This window comes from Polypterus senegalus, chromosome 11 (genome assembly GCF_016835505.1).
Source record: "Polypterus senegalus isolate Bchr_013 chromosome 11, ASM1683550v1, whole genome shotgun sequence".
NCBI classification, from domain to species: domain Eukaryota; kingdom Metazoa; phylum Chordata; class Cladistia; order Polypteriformes; family Polypteridae; genus Polypterus; species Polypterus senegalus.
In genome coordinates, this window is record NC_053164.1 from 94,974,435 (window position 1) to 94,992,571 (window position 18,137).

Consider the following 18,137-nt stretch of genomic DNA (forward strand, 5'->3'; position numbering starts at 1 on the left):
ATACAGTATATTATACAAACCGGATTCCAAAAAAGTTGGGACACTATACAAATCGTGAATAAAAACTGAATGCAATGATGTGGAGGTGCCAACTTCTAATATTTTATTCAGAATAGAACATAAATCACGGAACAAAAGTTTAAACTGAGAAAATGTATCATTTTAAGGGAAAAATATGTTGATTCAGAATTTCAACAAATCCCAAAAAAGTTGGGACAAGGCCATTTTCACCACTGTGTGGCATCTCCCCTTCTTCTTACAACACTCAACAGACGTCTGGGGACCGAGGAGACCAGTTTCTCAAGTTTAGAAATAGGAATGCTCTCCCATTCTTGTCTAATACAGGCCTCTAACTGTTCAATCGTCTTGGGCCTTCTTTGTCGCACCTTCCTCTTTATGAATCGCCAAATGTTCTCTATAGGTGAAAGATCTGGACTGCAGACTGGCCATTTCAGTACCGGATCCTTCTCCTACGCAGCCATGATGTTGTGATTGATGCAGAATGTGGTCTGGCATTATCTTGTTGAAAAATGCAGGGTCTTCCCTGAAAGAGATGACGTCTGGATGGGAGCATATGTTGTTCTAGAACCTGAATATATTTTTCTGCATTGATGGTGCCTTTCCAGACATGCAAGCTGCCCATGCCACACGCACTCATGCAACCCCATACCATCAGAGATGCAGGCTTCTGAACTGGCGTTGATAACAACTTGGGTTGTCCTTGTCCTCTTTGGTCCGGATGACATGGCGTCCCAGATTTCCAAAAAGAACTTTGAATCGTGACTCGTCTGACCACAGAACAGTCTTCCATTTTGCCACACTCCATTTTAAATGATCCCTGGCCCAGTGACAACACCTGAGCTTGTGGATCTTGCTTAGAAATGGCTTCTTCTTTGCACTGTAGAGTTTCAGCTGGCAACGGCGGATGGCACGGTGGATTGTGTTCACTGACAATGGTTTCTGGAAGTATTCCTGAGCCCATTCTGTGATTTCCTTTACAGTAGCATTCCTGTTTGTGGTGCAGTGTCGTTTAAGGGCCCGGAGATCACGGGCATCCAGTATGGTTTTACGGCCTTGACCCTTACGCACAGAGATTGTTCCAGATTCTCTGAATCTTCGGATGATGTTATGCACAGTTGATGATGATAGATGCAAAGTCTTTGCAATTTTTCGCTGGGTAACACCTTTCTGATATTGCTCCACTATCTTTCTGTGCAACATTGTGGGAATTGGTGATCCTCTACCCATCTTGGCTTCTGAGAGACACTGCCACTCTGAGAAGCTCTTTTATACCCAATCATGTTGCCAATTGACCTAATTAGTGTTTATTGGTCTTCCAGCTCTTCGTTATGCTCAAATTTACTTTTTCCAGCCTCTTATTGCTACTTGTCCCAACTTTTTGGGATTTGTTGACACCGTGAAATTTTGAATCAACATATTTTTCCTTTAAAATGATACATTTACTCGGATTAAGCGTTTGATCTGTCATCTACGTTCTATTACAAATAAAATATTGACATTTGCCATCTCCACATCATTGCATTCAGGTTTTATTCACAATTTGTTTAGTGTCCCAACTTTTTTGGAATCCGGTTTGTATGTATGTATGTATATATATGTGTGTATATATATATATGTATATATATATATATATATATATATATATATATATATATATATATATATATATATATATATATATACACACACATATATATATATATACACAAATCTACATATATACTGTACATACACATATATATACAAATCTACATATATACTGTACATATATACTCCGCAAAAAAAGAAACGTCCTCTGACTTTCAACTGTTTTTCCTTTCAGTAAACTTAATTTGTAAATATTTGTATGAACACTAAAAGAGTCAACACCATAAGACATAAACTAAAAATGTTTCACAATGTGTCCCTGAATGAAGGGAGGCTCAAAATCAAAAGTACCAGTCAGTATCTGGTGTGGCCACCAGCTGCTTGAAGTACTGCAGTGCATCTCCTCCTCATGGACTGGACCAGATTTGTCAGTTCTTGCTGTGAGATGTTACCCCACTCTTCCACCAAGGCACCTGCAAGTTTCTGGACATTTCTGGGGGGAATGGCCCTAGCCATCGATCCAAATCGATCCTGCTCCAGGGTAAAGGCCTCGGTGTAACGCTCATTCCTTTGACGATAAACACGAATCCGTCCATCACCCCTGGTGAGACAAAACCGTGACTCATCAGTGAAGAGCACTTTTTGCCACTCCTGTCTGGTCCAGCGAAGGTGGGTTTGTGTCCATAGGCGTTGTTGCTGGTGATGTCTGGTAAGGACCTGCCTTACAACAGGCCTACAAGCCCTCAGTCCAGCCTCTCTCAGCCTATTGCGGACAGTCTGAGCACTGATGGAGGGATTGTGTGTTCCTGGTGTGACTCGGGCAGTTGTTCTGGCCATCCTGTACCTGTCACGCAGGTGTGATATTCGGATGTACCGATCCTGTGCAGGTGTTGTTACACGTGGTCTTCCACTGCGAGATGATCAGCTGTCCTTCCTGTCTCCCTGTAGCGCTGTCTTAGGCGTCTCACAGTGCGGACATGGCAATTTATTGCCCTAGCCACATCAGCAGTCCTCATGCCTCCCTGCAGCATGCCTAATGCACGTTCATGCAGATGAGCAGGGACCCTGGGCATCTTTCTTTGGGTGTTTTTCACAGTGGTAGACAAGTCTCTTTAGTGTCCTGCGTTTTTAGAACTGTGACCTTAAATGCCTACTTTCTGTAAGCTGTTAAGGTCTTAACGACCATTCCACAGGTGCATGTTAATTAATTAATTGATTATGGTTAATTGAACATGCATGGAAAACATTGTTTAAACCCTTTACAATGAAGATCTGTAAAGTTATTTGGATTTTTAAAACATTATTGTTGAAATACACAGTCCTGAAAAAGGAACATTTCTTTTTTTGATGAGTAAATATATATTAGGGGTGGGACTCGATTAAAAAAAATTAATCTAATTAGAGGCTGTGTAATAATTAATCTTGATTAATCGTATGTAATCACACATGAAAATTTGCCCCAAATCGCAAAAGTTTTTTTTTAATTTAAAAGGGTTTTAGTGGGCAACAGAATCAAATAATAGACATGGATATGAATATTGTAAACTCAAGCTCTTTTAATTTCTGAAAAAAAAATGCCTTTAAACTGCATTTCAATTCAAAATAGAAACAAAAATATCATCCCTGGCTAAAATAGGGCAGACTTAAAAATAAAGTGGTAGTTCAAGTACTTTAAGTACATTTTCAGAATAGTATTGTCTTTATGTTGAAATTTTGGTTATTATTATTTAAAGTGCAATCTTTCTTCTTAAAAAAAATAAGTCAGAAACATAAAAGGTAATTTGACATCTTACTCTTTAAACTCTGAGTAACATTAGCCAAAATTATTTTGTACATTACGCTAAAACAGTGTGATCATTGAACATTTTGTAATTAGATGTAATTAGAATTACTAACGGTCTCGGAAGTCCAATGATCCCCAGTAAGAGCCACAAAGTCCGCTTTCTGTAATGCATCTAATTTTGCTTACTTTCAGTGTGCATCAATGTAATCGATGTACAGGGCTGCTGCTGGCCAAATGGGTGCCCTAAGCAGAAATTTACTTTTGTGCCCCCTCCCCCAAATATTATGGAAGTAAAAATAAAATAATAAAAAAAACACCTACTATAGAGGCCAAAATAGAACTTTATTCAAATACAATTTATTTATGTATTTACTTTTATCATTTATAAATTACAATTGTAGCTCTACAGCAAAAAATACAAACTAAAATTACACTTTAAATAAAACATTTATAATAAATAAAATAAACAATAATAAAATGAAATAAAATTAACATTGTCATCTAATGGAGCTTTCCAAAGTTCAAAATTTACAAAGGCACACTTCTGCTTTTTCTTGAGGCAAAGTCGTAAATGAGCTCTTCATATGATAAAGCCTTTGCTAATTCAGAGTTGATGCTGACAACTGCCAGACCACTCATGTGCTCTTGTGCCATAGATGAGCGCAAGTACGTTTTGATGAGCTTCATTTTAGAAAAACTTCGCTCAGCAGAGGCAACAGTTACAGGGAGCGTCACTGCTATGCGCAGAGCAATCCAGAGATTTGGGTACATGCACGGGCTTCATCTTGGGCTTTTTTTTTTTCTTTCATTTCTCAGCGCCGGACTGTTGATGTCTCTTTCCAGGAGCAGGCATATTGTTAATTTATTATCATTTTTGGCCAAATAGGCAGCCGTAACAGAGGTGAGGGCGCACGCGTCATCACGTGTGCTTAGCCTACTCTGCGTTCACCGTAAAATGCAATATATACATTTATATTTTTGTTTATTTGTATATGTTTATTACTAATATTAATTTATTATTATAATATATAAATGATTTTTTTTGAGCAGCTGAGTTGGTGCCCTACGCAGACTGCGTACTCTGCGTATAGGGAGCGGCGGTACTGTCGATGTACCAGGAAATCATGCATTGACAAAAGTTCCCCTTTGCTTGGAATTGAAAATGTGATTAAATGCGTTTTTTAACGCGTTATGGAGTACATGCATTGAAGCTTCTCAGCTGTGCTTGTGCTAAGAAAAGGAAACATTTTAAAAACGTAAAATGATTGTCAATATACAGTAATTGTTTTGTGAGTGTTGCTGTCATCAAGGATTTGATCATCCATTATTTCTTGCAATCAGGTTCGTATTTGGAGGATGTGTTTATTTAATGGTAGCTAAGACCCGGCACTTAAACGTTTCTTGCTACAGCAATTTTAACTCCGTTACAAAGTGATCCAAAGTCTCGTTTATACCTCGTGTCTTCTCAGTAAACTTGTATGTCGCGAATACCGTCATTCGTCGTAGGCATGACAAACGGCAGCGGGAGTGTGTCTATAAACTTAATGTAAACTTACGGTTCACGCCGTGCTTTGTTTCGCAGTAGCTGCACTTATGAATATGCATTGGCCTCGCTCACTGAGTGCAAGGGAAAAAAATAAAATGTAGTCTATAAGTTATTAATAGTAAAACATTAACGTTTTGTTCAGTTTCTTGCTACAGCAATTTTAACTCCGTTACAAGGTGATCCAAAGTCTCGTTTATACCTCGTGTCTTCTCAGTAAACTTGTATCTGGCGAATACCGTCATTCGCCGTAGGCATGACAAACGGCAGCGGGAGTGTGTCTATAAACTTAATATAAACTTACGGTACACGGCGTGCTTTGTTTCCGCAGTAGCTGTACTTATGAATATGCTTGTCTTTATGAATACGCTTGTGTGCATCACTTGCTTCATAATCTTTTTCTGCCTTCTCAATTGTGAAATGGCGTTTTTTGTTCAGCGCTGTTTGGAGGTCTTCCTTGTTCTCTATGTACTTACGTAGGAGGCGTGATGATGTCACACGAAACCGCCCCCCCCACGGCCATCCAGCTCAACTCCATTACATTATATGGAGAAAAATAGCTTCCAGTTTATGACCATTACGCGTAGAATTTCGAAATGAAACCTGCACAACTTTTGTAAGTAAGCTGTAAGGAATGAGCCTGCCAAATTTCAGCCTTCTACCCACACAGGAACTTGGAGAATTAGTGATGAGTGAGTGAGTCAGTCAGTCAGTCAGTGAGGGCTTTGCCTTTTATTAGTATATATTGTGGAGCCGACCCGGACACAGACAGGCGGACATGTTGTTTTTCAACCACCACACGTTTATTTACAACTATTTACAACAATTATAAATGGTCACTCAGACCCAGTTCATGCACAATACCCTAAACACTCAGTCCTGGCCACAAATGCCTCTTCTTTGGGCCGCCTCCACACCTCTCTCGTGCCTCGTCCTGCTTCCACCCGACTCCAGCCTCAAATGAAGGGACACGGCCCCTTTTATACACTCTTCGGATGAGCTCCAGGTGCTTCTGACACACCCCCGTTGGCCACGCCTACGTGTGACGGAAGTGTTGGCTGCTCTCCTGGCAGCTCCCCGGGTGTCCTCTTAATTCTCCCCTGCACTTCCTGGTGTGGCGGAAGTGCTGAGGTAACAGGTCCCCAAGGACTCTGAGATGGTGAGAAATAAGATTCTCTGGTCTGATGAGACCAAGATAGAACTTTATGGCCTTAATTCTAAACATTATGTGTGGAGACAACCAGGCACTGCTCCAATACAGTCCCCACAGTGAAGCATGGCGGTGGCAGCATCATGCTGTGGGGGTGTTTTTCAGCTGCAGGGATTTGACGACTGGTTGCAATCGAGGGAAAGATGATTGCGGCCAAGTACAGTGATATCCTGGACAAAAACCTTCTCCAGAGTGCGAAGGACCTCAGACTGGGCCAAAGGTTTACCTTCCAACAAGACAATGACCCTAAGCACACAGCTAAAATAACGAAGGAGTGGCTTCACAACAACTCTGTGACTGTTCTTGAATGGCCCAGCCACAGCCCTGACTTAAACCCAATTGAGCATCTCTGGAGAGAACTAAAAATGGCTGTCCACCAACGTTTACCATTCAACCTGACAGAACTGGAGAGGATCTGCAAGGAGGAATGGCAGAGGATCCCCAAATCCAGGTGTGAAAAACTTGTTGCATCTTTCCCAAGAAGACTCATGGCTGTATCAGCTCAAAAGGGTGCTTCTACTAAATACTGAGCAAAGGGTCTGAATACTTAGGACCATGTGATATTTCAGTTTTTCTTTTTTAATAAATCTGCAACAATTTCAAAAATTATTTTTTTGTCTGTCAATATGGGGTGCTGTGTGTACATTAATGAGGGAAAAAATTAATTGAAATGATTTCAGCAAATGGCTGCAATATAACAGAGTGAAAAATTGAAGGGGGTCTGAATACTTTCCGTACCCACTGTATATGTAATATATAAAATAATTCTGGCTGGCAAGAAGCCAATTTTAAGCCCTTATCATTTATTTAATTTTTTGCAATTTTCAATGCAAATTTTAAAACTGCACCAAGTTTACACTACTTATTTATTAAAAGGTATATCTGTATATTAAACATAGTTCAATTTCCCTTTTTGTCTAAAAATTACAGTGAAATAAACTTGAAAGGTGACTGATAGGATAAATACTGGTGCAAAAATATTTTTTTCTTTCTCCTACCAAATTGTAACATTTGGTATATTTATGGAAATCTTTAAAAATGCTTTTGCAGCCTATATTAAATGATATATAGAACTTCAATTTCAATCCAGTATAAAGGTCTGTGGCACACTGCAAAGTTTAGAGTTATTTGCATGAGGAAGTGCTGCCTTGTGTGTCAGTCTCATTCTATACTGCTCACAAAAATTAAAGGAACACTTTAAAGAAACACATTAGATACATCAGATCTCAATATGAAGTTGGATATCTATACAAATAACGACAGGGCAATGTCTTAGGAACAAAAGGATGCCAAGTCTTTTAATGGAAATAAAAGTTTTCTGCCTACAGAGGGCTCAATTGTGTAGACACCCTAAAATCAGAGTGAAAAGAAGATGTGGCAGGCTAGTCCATTTTTTCAAAAACTTAATTTCTGCTACTCAAAATGCTTTTCAGTATCTTGTGTGGCCCCCACGCACTTGTATGCATGCTTGACAACGTCGGGGCATGCTCCTAATGAGACGACGGATGGTGTCTTGTGGCATTTCCTCCCAGATCTGTATGAGGGCATCCCTGAGCTGTTGTACAGTCTGAGGAGCAACCTGGCGGCGCCTAATGGACCGAAACATAATGTCCCACAGATGTTCTATTGGGTTTAAGTCAGGGGATCGTGAAGGCCATTCAATTGTTTCAATTCCTTCATCCTCCAGGTACTGCCTGCATACTCTTGCCACATGAGGCCGGGCATTGTCGTGCATTAGGAGGAAACCAGGACCTACTGCACCAGCGTAGGGTCTGACAATGGGTTCAAGGATTTCATCTCGATACCTTATGGCAGTCAGAGCACCATTTCCTACGCAGTAGATGTCTGTGCGTCCCTCCATGGATATGCCTCCCCAGACCATCACTGACCCACCACCAAACCTGTCATGTTGAACGATGTTGCAGGCAGCATATCGTTCTCCTTGTCTTCTCCAGACTCTTTCACGTCTATCACAGCTGCTCAGGGTGAACCTGCTCGTCTGTAAAAGTACAGGGCCAGTGGCGGACTTGCCAATTCTGGTGTTCTTGAGCAAATGCCAGTCGAGCTCCACGGTGCTGGGCAGTGAGCACAGGGCCCACTACAGGACGTCGGGCCCTCAGGCCATCTTCATGAAGTCTGTTCCTGATTGTTTGGGTAGAGACATTCACACCAGTGGCCCTCTGGAGGTCATTCTGTAGGGCACGAGCAGTGCTCAGCCTGTTCCGCTTTGCACAAAGGAGCAGGTATCGGTCCTGCTGATGGGTTGAGGACCTTCTACGGCCCTGTCCAGCTCTCCGAGAATAACAGCCAGTCTCCTGAAATCTCCTCCATGTTCTGGAGATTGTGCTGGGAGACACATTAAACCTTCTTGCTGCAGCACGTGTGGATGTGCCATCCTGGAGAAGTTGGACAACCTGTGCAACTTCTGTAGGGTTAAGGAATCTCCTCATACTGCCAGTAGAGATGATTACTCAAGCCAAAACTAGCATGAGTGGAGAACCAGCCAAAAAAGATCAAGAGGGAGAAACTTGAAATGACCTCCACATGTAAAACCAGTCCTGTTTTGAGGGTTTTCTAATTGTTACCACTTTAGTGCACCTGTCGTTAAGTCCATGAACACCAATACAGCTGAAAGTGATTAACAATGACCTCAGCTGCTTAACCAACCAGAAAATTATCAGACAGGTTTAATTGATTTCATGCCAGGCCCAATAAAAAAAAGTGTTCCTTTAATTTTTGTGAGCAGTGTAGTTTAAGCTTATGTCTCATTGCATATCTTGCATTGATCATTCATGCGTACAAGAGCTTTGAATGAGTAGAACTGAATTTATTCCATTGATATCTAGTTTTGGAATCATTAGGCATGAATCAGTTTGAATACTGAAAACAAAGAAACCAACTTGGCTGCTATAAGAAAAATACAATTTTATCAAAACCAATGAAGAACAAGGAGACATTTTTAATATTATATTTAAGAATTATTGGTCATCGTAAACGGCTGCAACAAAATATAGCTCTCCCTTGCATCACTCCAATGAAATGTGGCTACAGTACTCTGAGGCTATGAGGGACAAGCACTAGCTATTATGTCACAAGCTAAAAGTAAACCATAAAACATAAAGGAAGCACCCTAGCAGATAAAACTGTTCATAAGTAATCATCACATCTGGTAAAACAATATTTTCTAATGTTTTGGAAAAGGGAGGAAATAAACTATGTACTTGTTGATTACCAACAACTTGCACAAAGAACAACTGTGAAAGACAAATGTCTAATGGGAGAGTGCTCTATCATGTGAAGAAAAATTTTAATTGTCTCTGTAATCGCCAACATCCTCCACAATTCAGGGATTTAGGCATTACAATATACAATTTGCAGAGGGCTTTGGCAAAAGAGTAATAAAGGTCATATCGCAAATAATCATCCTCTCGTCATCACTGAAAGTAGAACGTCCAGATTAGAATGTGCTAAAAATAACATAGATGATCAAGCAGACCTCTAAAACAAGACGGTATGAACAGGTGAGACAAAAGGAATCTTTACCCAAGTAATGGCAAGGTGAGTAATTGGGAAAGGAACAGATTATAGATCTTCTGAAGCATACAACTCTTTGAGTAATGTTTTGAGGTAGTGTCATAGCTTTGGTTAGTGTGGTCAACTCTGCAACTGTCTCATTGTTATTAATAATGCAAGTAATGATTTTAGAACGGTTTTCATGTAAATGTACAAAAAATACCTTTAGACTCATGAACTCATTGACTTTGTTTCATGGTACAGCAAGACAGTGAACTAAAATATATGCAGCACAGGAGTTCATCAGCTGAAATAAAGTGCTAAGTTATGCCAACTCATTCGTCTGATTTCAGTCATGCATTTACCTTGGTGAAAAGTAGAATGCAGTAACAGAAAATAAAGAGCAGCTGAAAATGGCTGCAATGAAGGCTTATGTGTTTGATCAGGTTAGTGATTTACAAACTCGTTGTGACTCATCCATGTAAATGATTTGCAAGTAAATACCTAATTGCATAAGTTCATAAAATTTGCCTAACATAGTGGGATGTAGAAAAAAGAAACCTGGTTTATATTAAAATGTTAAGGCACACATGTGCAGAAGTAACCAAAACTAAACGTGAAATTATCAGATTTAATTTCATACTAATGTTTCATTACCAATGTATATTGCTGGATTATGCTGCAAAAATAGTGTCCCGGTGCTTACAGTATGTCGTCCTGTTTCGGCTAATTTGAGACTTTGTTCCCAGTATAGTTCCATTCAAATTTAAAATACATTAACTGCATTTACTGTAGCAACTATAGTACTGAATTTTTTTGAAGAGTAAATGTAGTCAACTAAATATGTGCAGTCATTTTTGGTAAAAAAAAAAAAAAAATGCTTTTATAAAATCAGATGTTTGTCACAGTTTATTAGTGTGCCTCATCCACTGTAAGAATTAAACAACCTGGGCAGATGTCAATTTTATTAAGTAGAACTTATGACATTAGGTAAACCTTAGTTGTTATCATTAGCTATGAAAAGGGACGTGTGTGTTGGTATTCATTTGTGTTGTGCCTTTAGTTGGTAGCAAAACACAGATATCCAGGTGACAAAACTTAAGCTAAAAAAGACCTTAATCATTTATTATTTACCAGCTCCTGTTTCAAAAACACCTTTCTGTTTTACTCTGGTATGTTGTTATCATAATATGATCCTTTGGATTAAAAGTCCTGTTTGCCTTCATGTGTGATATGTACTTTTGTTTTTATTTCAGGACAAAATTTATCTTCTTATATATAGTAATTTGCTTAATTTGGTAACTATTATTTTGCATAAATTAAATTGAAAGCATAAATGATGCCTTGTACTGATGTAGATTTTTGAGCAAAAACTTTAAAGCAATTTTAAGATTAAGTATTAATAGTTATGAGGTAATTTGTTCTAATAACTCCAAGCTAATTTAAGTTTGTCCACAGTATTGAAGTTTGAGAAACAACATTGCTATATGTGTTTCTGCATTTTTTTAAGATAATGACAGCCAAATTATAGTAATGAATAGAAAAAGTCCAATAAATATTTTTCTAAATCTTTTTATTTATGATATGGTGAAATGGAGTAAAAGGATGCCCCAGCAGAACTGTATACAAGAAAGGAACAATGCTAGCCCATCACAGGGCATACTCATTTATACAATGATAATTAGAGTCACTAGTAAGCCCAGTGTGCTGGTCTGGAAGAGAATGTTGCAGATTTTAAGCCTAGATTCACAACCCAAAGTCTCTGCAGCACTAAGCACTGTAACACTGTAATGGCCATACCATACTGTACTATACTATTTTCTAAGCCCACTTAATCCTGAGCATGGCCATAAGACGTAACAGTGAAATACTGAAGAAAAAAATAAATATATGAAAGTTTTATTTAACTTACCCAAAGGTTAATTCATTGAAAAAATACAATTAGGACAGCATTTAGTAAAGAAACCTAAAATGCTTAAATTCATAATTAACCCTTAAAGTCTAATAAAGTTCTGTGGAATACAAATTAAAAATGTTCTTCTGTTCTGTACATAACATGGGGCATTAAATATTGTATTAGGCTGACCTGTTTCTTCTTTATTAATTACGCTGAATTGGTGTGTAATGAATGTTATAGCACTGCACTTTAAAACCACAAGGCTGCAAGTGGTAAAAAATATAAACAAGTAAGATATTTGTAAGTCACCTCTTTCAAATGCATTTGCAAAATAGAAAATAATAAAAATACCATACCATTTTCCAAGCCTGCTTAATCCAGAGAAGAAGAAATAAACATATTCTAAATCCTCCTGTTGCTATTCCCACTGCGTGTGTGTGTGTGTGTGTGTGTGTGTTGGAAGAGGACTGGTTGTTACCTCTTCTTGATAGTCATCTGTATGTTTTACAAGCTTAAATACAGTACATCAAATTGGGTAGGAAAATGGGTGGCTAATGGATACAATTAAAAGATTACTGCTTTTATCATGCTGCATTTAGTACAAACAACGGTCTTTGTGGCAGGTGGTGTTGGTTTTGTTTGTTTATAGAATAGCATTTGACTTAACAGTTGCATGACAAAAATATAAAAATTTTACTTTTCATTTTTTTCATCCTATGAGTGGAGGGCCTAAAAAATGTGAAATGTGGTGCATGGTAGACTCTTTTGAAATTCAAGTAATTCAGTTTGTTCATTGCATCGTATTTGTTTCTGTTTTAGTGCCTGTCTAACTGATCTGCCTTTGACTTACTTTACCTGAACTAAGAAACCACTCTCGCCCTCTGCTTAATAATGGTGGACTCGCAGTACATCCTACCCAACGATGTGGGGATCTCACCTCTGGACTGTGCTGAGGCATTTCCACTTCTGTCCCCAAAGGAGAAGCTGTATGCTCATTACCTCTCACGCGCCTCATGGTATGGTGGGTTGATAGTTCTGTTGCAGACCTCTCCAGAGTCTCCCACCATCTATGTGCTTCTGCAGAGACTGTTTAGAAAGCAGCCGCCTAGTGTTCTAGAGAGTGTGGCCAGTGCAGCTGGTCTTTCTCCAGAAGAATACCAGGTAATGTTTCACACATGCTGAGAATTATCTCAATAAAAAAATTTATATAATACTTCCAAGAAGCCTTTCTTTTTAATTATTGGTAATAGAGAGATTTTAAATAAACTAAGTTTCAAACTTTAAGATATTTAACCTTTTATTAATTGTTCTATTTGCTACATACTGGGCATGGTCACCTCCACAAAAAATGTGTTTTGTTCTCTATCCCTTTCACGTTCACAGGCTTTCCTAGTATATGCTGCTGGTATTTATTCCAACATGGGCAACTACAAATCATTTGGTGACACCAAATTTATACCTAATCTGCCAAAGGTGAGTTCCAGCTTTAAACATGGTTAAGTAAATAAACACCTGGGAAGGGTTTAGATTGAATACCAGTTTTTTATATTAGGCCAGTAATGCTTTTGCAGTTTCTCTAGTCACACAGTTTAGAAATGTGTCATGCCTGTTCCTTTATGTAAGTAAAAACTCTTCCCTAAACACTCAGGAAAGTTAGAAACCTCAGGATGTTGGCTTAACAAGAAGGAGGCTTTGCTTATGCTAAACAGATGTACCAGATAAGTTTAATATAAAGAATGCTTCTTGAGGATGAAGGGCTGCCACATATTGAAAACATGAAACATTGAATTCTTTATTTTTGAATAAATTTAATTTAGTACTAAACTAAGATCAATGGAAAGTTATAGTAGTAAACTATAGTTTAAAAAAAAAATAAATAAATATTTGCATATACAGATGGCTAATTGGACCTACCACACATTTGTTTTTTTGCACATAGAAATAAATATAAAAAAAAATTTGATCCATAACAGAAGGACTTTGTAATGTGAGATCAAACCACCTTTTAACATGAAGATAACATAAGTTTTCATACTTTGCTTGGCATCTATGCTTTTTGTTTGTTTGTAGTTTATTATAAACTGCATCTTCAAGTATTTATATTTTGAAAGTAAAGTTATTTTAACACATTTAAAATATTAATTCACTAGGGCTAGTTGCAACATAGATTATTAGGATGTCAAAATTTTTAGCTTAACGCTTTTTGTTTCATAAAGTATGTATTTTTGCTATTAAGTGCATGTATTTCCTTAGAAAAGAAGGAAAGGACTTCATTTCAATTATGAGTCAAATTCTCCTATTTTTTGTGACAAATTAAATTTTGTGGAGTAAATTACTTTTTGCATTCTTCATTTTTATGATATGTCATAACAACCTTACAAACTGAAGTTTTAGTAAGTCCTAATTTTAATATGGGCAATGACCTTCATCCCTATCATGAAGTTAGAAAGGTCAGTTGGGACATGAGTATACACCCGCCAAGGGTATAAAGAACACTGCAGGGCCAATTGATTCAACCCCCTTAGCCTGAAACAAACTTGCACTACATACTACATGAAACAATGTTTTTTATGGATAAGTAATTACATTAAACATATGATAAAAAAATGGGGGCAAAATGCTTAAGAAAACTAAGCTAAGGGTTGTTACAAACATTTTAATAATGAATTATTTTCCACAACGTCTGGTGTTGTATATGTAATGTCTATATACTGTATACCTCCAGTGCCAGACTGGGCCTGGTCTTGTCCAACGTACCTTTGGTTGTGCTGTGATCTTTGGCAAACCTTCATAATGAATACAATTTAAAGAAAGTGATCATTTCTGTGAACCTAGGGTAGTACTCTATATGTATGTTACTTTTAAAATCTTCTTCCTTTCTACCTTTTTAACTAAACATTAAGTTGTTGCATGGAATACAAGTTTAAGTTTGAATACTTGTTTTGGTATGATCCATTTAATGCACTGTCCAGAGATATCATATTTATTCATGATCCTAGTCACAACACTTAGTCCCAGTTCTTTAACAAGTAGTATATAAAAAATGGCATTGCAGAGCTTTTTAAAAACTTTATTTACATATGACCTTTGTTAATTTATTTAGTCACAGAATAGTTAAAACTAGATAACTCTTAATGTTGTCTTCATTTCTACATAGCACATAATAGCCTTAGTCACATAACTTTTTTAAATATTAGAAAAACACTGATGTTGAGGTTTTACAGGTCTCCTACAGTGTATTCACAGCATGTTACGCTTCGTGTTTTAGGAGTTCAAAAAACGAAAACTCATACAATCACCTTATTGCCTTTTATATCGAAAATAATGTGAATGTAAACTACCCATTTGTACCATATGAGCTGAAAGTAAAGTTAACTGGAAAAAGTTTTGGAAATGTCTATTGTAGTGCATTTAATGTTTGACTCCCTGCATAAAAAAAATTTCTTGATGCTTTAGTAAGGCCTTAATTTGTCCTCATGTAATCTGCCAGCCTCTTCCATTTGTTAACCTCAGAAAACTGAATGGTGTTGGAAGTCAGCAAATAACTCAAAATAATGACCACTTCTCTATTTTAGGAAAAGTTGAAAGCTCTCATTTGGCAAAGCCAAGCATTTAAGGATAGTCCCACCCAAATGGAAGCGTTGTGGAATAGTTGTGGTGATCTTATGTACTCTCTGGATGAGAAGCTGAAACAGTTGGGTTTGGGTGACAAGGTAAGACATATATGATGCAGAGATATTGGTCTGCATTCCATCCATGTCTACAACTATGGCATATCCATTAATTTTACTATTTGCCAATATCTGTAACATTATTAAATGTACAGAACAAAAAGTTTAATAGTGGAACCACTGTTACGTACTTAGTCTACTCAGTTTTTATTCCCAAATGTAATCTGAACATTGGAATTGTTTAGTGATATTTGCTTTATGTTTGCAATCTAAATTTTAAAGAAAATTATTTTAAGAAAATTAAATAAAAATGAAGTTTGCTTATGTAGAATGGGACTACTGTCAGCATGTCAAAAAAATTAAAGGAACACTTTGAAAACACAACAGATCTCAATGGGGGAAAAAAAATCATGCTGGGTAATGTGTTAAGAATGAAAGGATGTCACATCGTATGATGGAAATGAAAATTATCAACCTACAGAGGGCTGAATTCAAAGACACCCCGAAAATCAAAGTGAAAAAATGATGCGGCAGGCTAATCCATTTTGCCAAAATTTCATTGCAGCAACTAAAAATCATACTCAGTAGTTTGTATGGCCCCTACATGCTTCTATGCATGCCTTGGGATATGCTCCTAATGAGACGACAGATGATGTCCTGGGGGATCTCCTCCCAGATCTGGAGCAGGGCATCACTGAGCTTCCAGACAGTCTGAGGTGCAAACTGCCAGCATCGGATGAACCGAAACATAATGTCCCAGAGGTGTTCTATTGGATTTAGGTCAAGCAAGCATTAGGGACAGTCAATGGTATCAGTTCCTTCATCCTCCAGGAACTGCCTGCATACTCTAACCACATGAGGCCGGACATTGTCGTACTTCAGGAGGAAACCAGGACCCAATGCACCAGCATAGGGTCTGACAATTGGTCCAAGGATTTCATCCCGATACCTCATGGCAGTCAAGGTGCTGTTGTCTAGCCTGTAGTGGTCTGTGCGCCCCTCCATGGATATGCCTTCCCAGACTATCGCTGACCCACCACCAACCGGTCATGCTGAACGATGTTACAGGCAGTGTAACGTTCTCCATGGCTTCTCCAAACCCTTCCACGTTAGTCACATGTGCTCAGGGTGAACCTGCTCTCATCTGTGAAAAGCACAGGGCGCCAGTGGTGGACCTGCCAGTTCTGATATTCTATTGCAAATTACAATCGAACTCCACGGTGCCGGGCTGTGAACACAGGGACCACTAGAGGACGTCGGGCACTCAGGCCACCCGCATGAACTCTGTTTCTGATTATTTGGTCAGAGATATTCACACCAGTGGCCTGCTTGAGGTCATTTTGCAGGGCTCTGGCAGTGCTCATCCTGTTCCTCCTTGCTCAAAGGAGCAGATACTGGTCCTGCTGATGGGTTAAGGACCTTCTACGGCCCTGTCCAGTTCTCCTAGAGTAACTGCCTGTCTCCTGGAGTCCACTCCATGCTCTTGGGACTGTGCTGGGAGACACAGCAAACCTTCTGGCAATGGCACATATTGATGTGCCATCCTGGAGAAGTTGGACTACCTGTGCAACCTCTATAGGGTCCATGGAACTACCTTGTGCTACCAGTAGTGACACTGATCATAGCTTAATTAATTAATTAATTAATTTCATTAACACCAAAGTAGCTAAATCTAATTAACAACCCCCTCTGCTACTTAACTGACCCGATCAATATCTTGGAAGTTTCGTTGACTTGATGCTATACTCTAATTAAAAAAAAAAAAAAAGTGTTCCTTTAATTTGTTTAAACAGTATATTTTAGAGGTAGTGAAACATGGGCTCTAAAGTATTTCAGTTAGTTCGGTATCAGGCATTGAAATATAAAAGGAAATTAGTATTAATTTGGTATCTGTTAAGTAACTGCATGTAGCAGATGCATAGTATTTCTGAAAGATCTTGAGGAACTTTCACTTTATGTAGCCTCTTTATTTTTTGAATAATAAGGTTTTATTTTGGGGTACCCCCACTCAGGTGGAGATTATTTAACACATTTTGTTATAGACTTAAAAGAGAGGATAAGGGGAACCATTCTAGTACTGCTTCAATACAAGTTACAAGTGAAAATAATTATAGTTACAGGCAGCATAATGACAAAAGTATATAGAAAATAACTTTTCAAATACTAGAAGAACTTTTTTTAGTTGAAGTAATATGCAGGGTATTCAGCAAAGTAGCAATGACAGCAGAAGAGAGAACATCTCAACCAAATCAGAGAATGTACCATACCGTCTGCAGAGAGCATCCAGAAACCACATATAAAAGTGGTCCTTTGTTTTCAGGCAAAACTAATGTAAGGTGAGAAAAGGTAAAACACCGTTTACTAGTCAGCCTTCAATATCACTAACAAATGTTGATGGAGTATTAAAGGACAACTTCTAAAGAAAAATGTATGCACATGCTTCAAGTAACACTTTGCAACTGATGGGGCTTGCTACACCTGAGAAAATCCACCAGAGTTCCTGTCACAAATTTTCAGCCTTAGGAAATTAACATTAAGCTTTTTAAATCGGGGGACTATACTCCATTACACACAGATCTTGATTTATGTGATCACAGAGAGAAATCTTAAAAATAACATTTTCACCATTAACCAGTGTGTACTCCGGGCACCTAACAGGTATACTGGAGTTTGTGAAAATGCTCCTTGCTATTAGCCAAAACACTGCAGCGTGAAGATGCTTTTTTTTCAGACCTAAACCTTAGTTTCTAAAAAAAAGTTAATCTACTTGAATGCAAACTCACAAATACTAGAATGAAGATTATATGCCTCTGTGATGGTGAAATCTGCTATTCAGTAAATAAAGTTATTATAGAACTCTCATACAATATTATGTTTGTAAGTGGTCTAATTCATTGTGCATGTGGCAATGA

General features: G+C 38.1%; 1 protein-coding gene across 2 annotated transcripts in view; it reads left to right on the forward strand.

The window, feature by feature from the left end:
• The window catches only part of dpp3 (dipeptidyl-peptidase 3), a 56,667-nt gene that overhangs the window by 7,092 nt on the left and 31,438 nt on the right, over positions 1-18,137 (forward strand). For both annotated transcript variants that reach the window (XM_039769291.1, XM_039769292.1), the window contains exons 2-4: positions 12,374-12,715; positions 12,938-13,027; positions 15,130-15,267. In XM_039769291.1, the coding sequence (XP_039625225.1) occupies positions 12,446-12,715; positions 12,938-13,027; positions 15,130-15,267 (498 nt within the window). In that variant the 5' untranslated portion in view covers positions 12,374-12,445. The remainder of the gene's footprint in view (positions 1-12,373; positions 12,716-12,937; positions 13,028-15,129; positions 15,268-18,137) is intronic.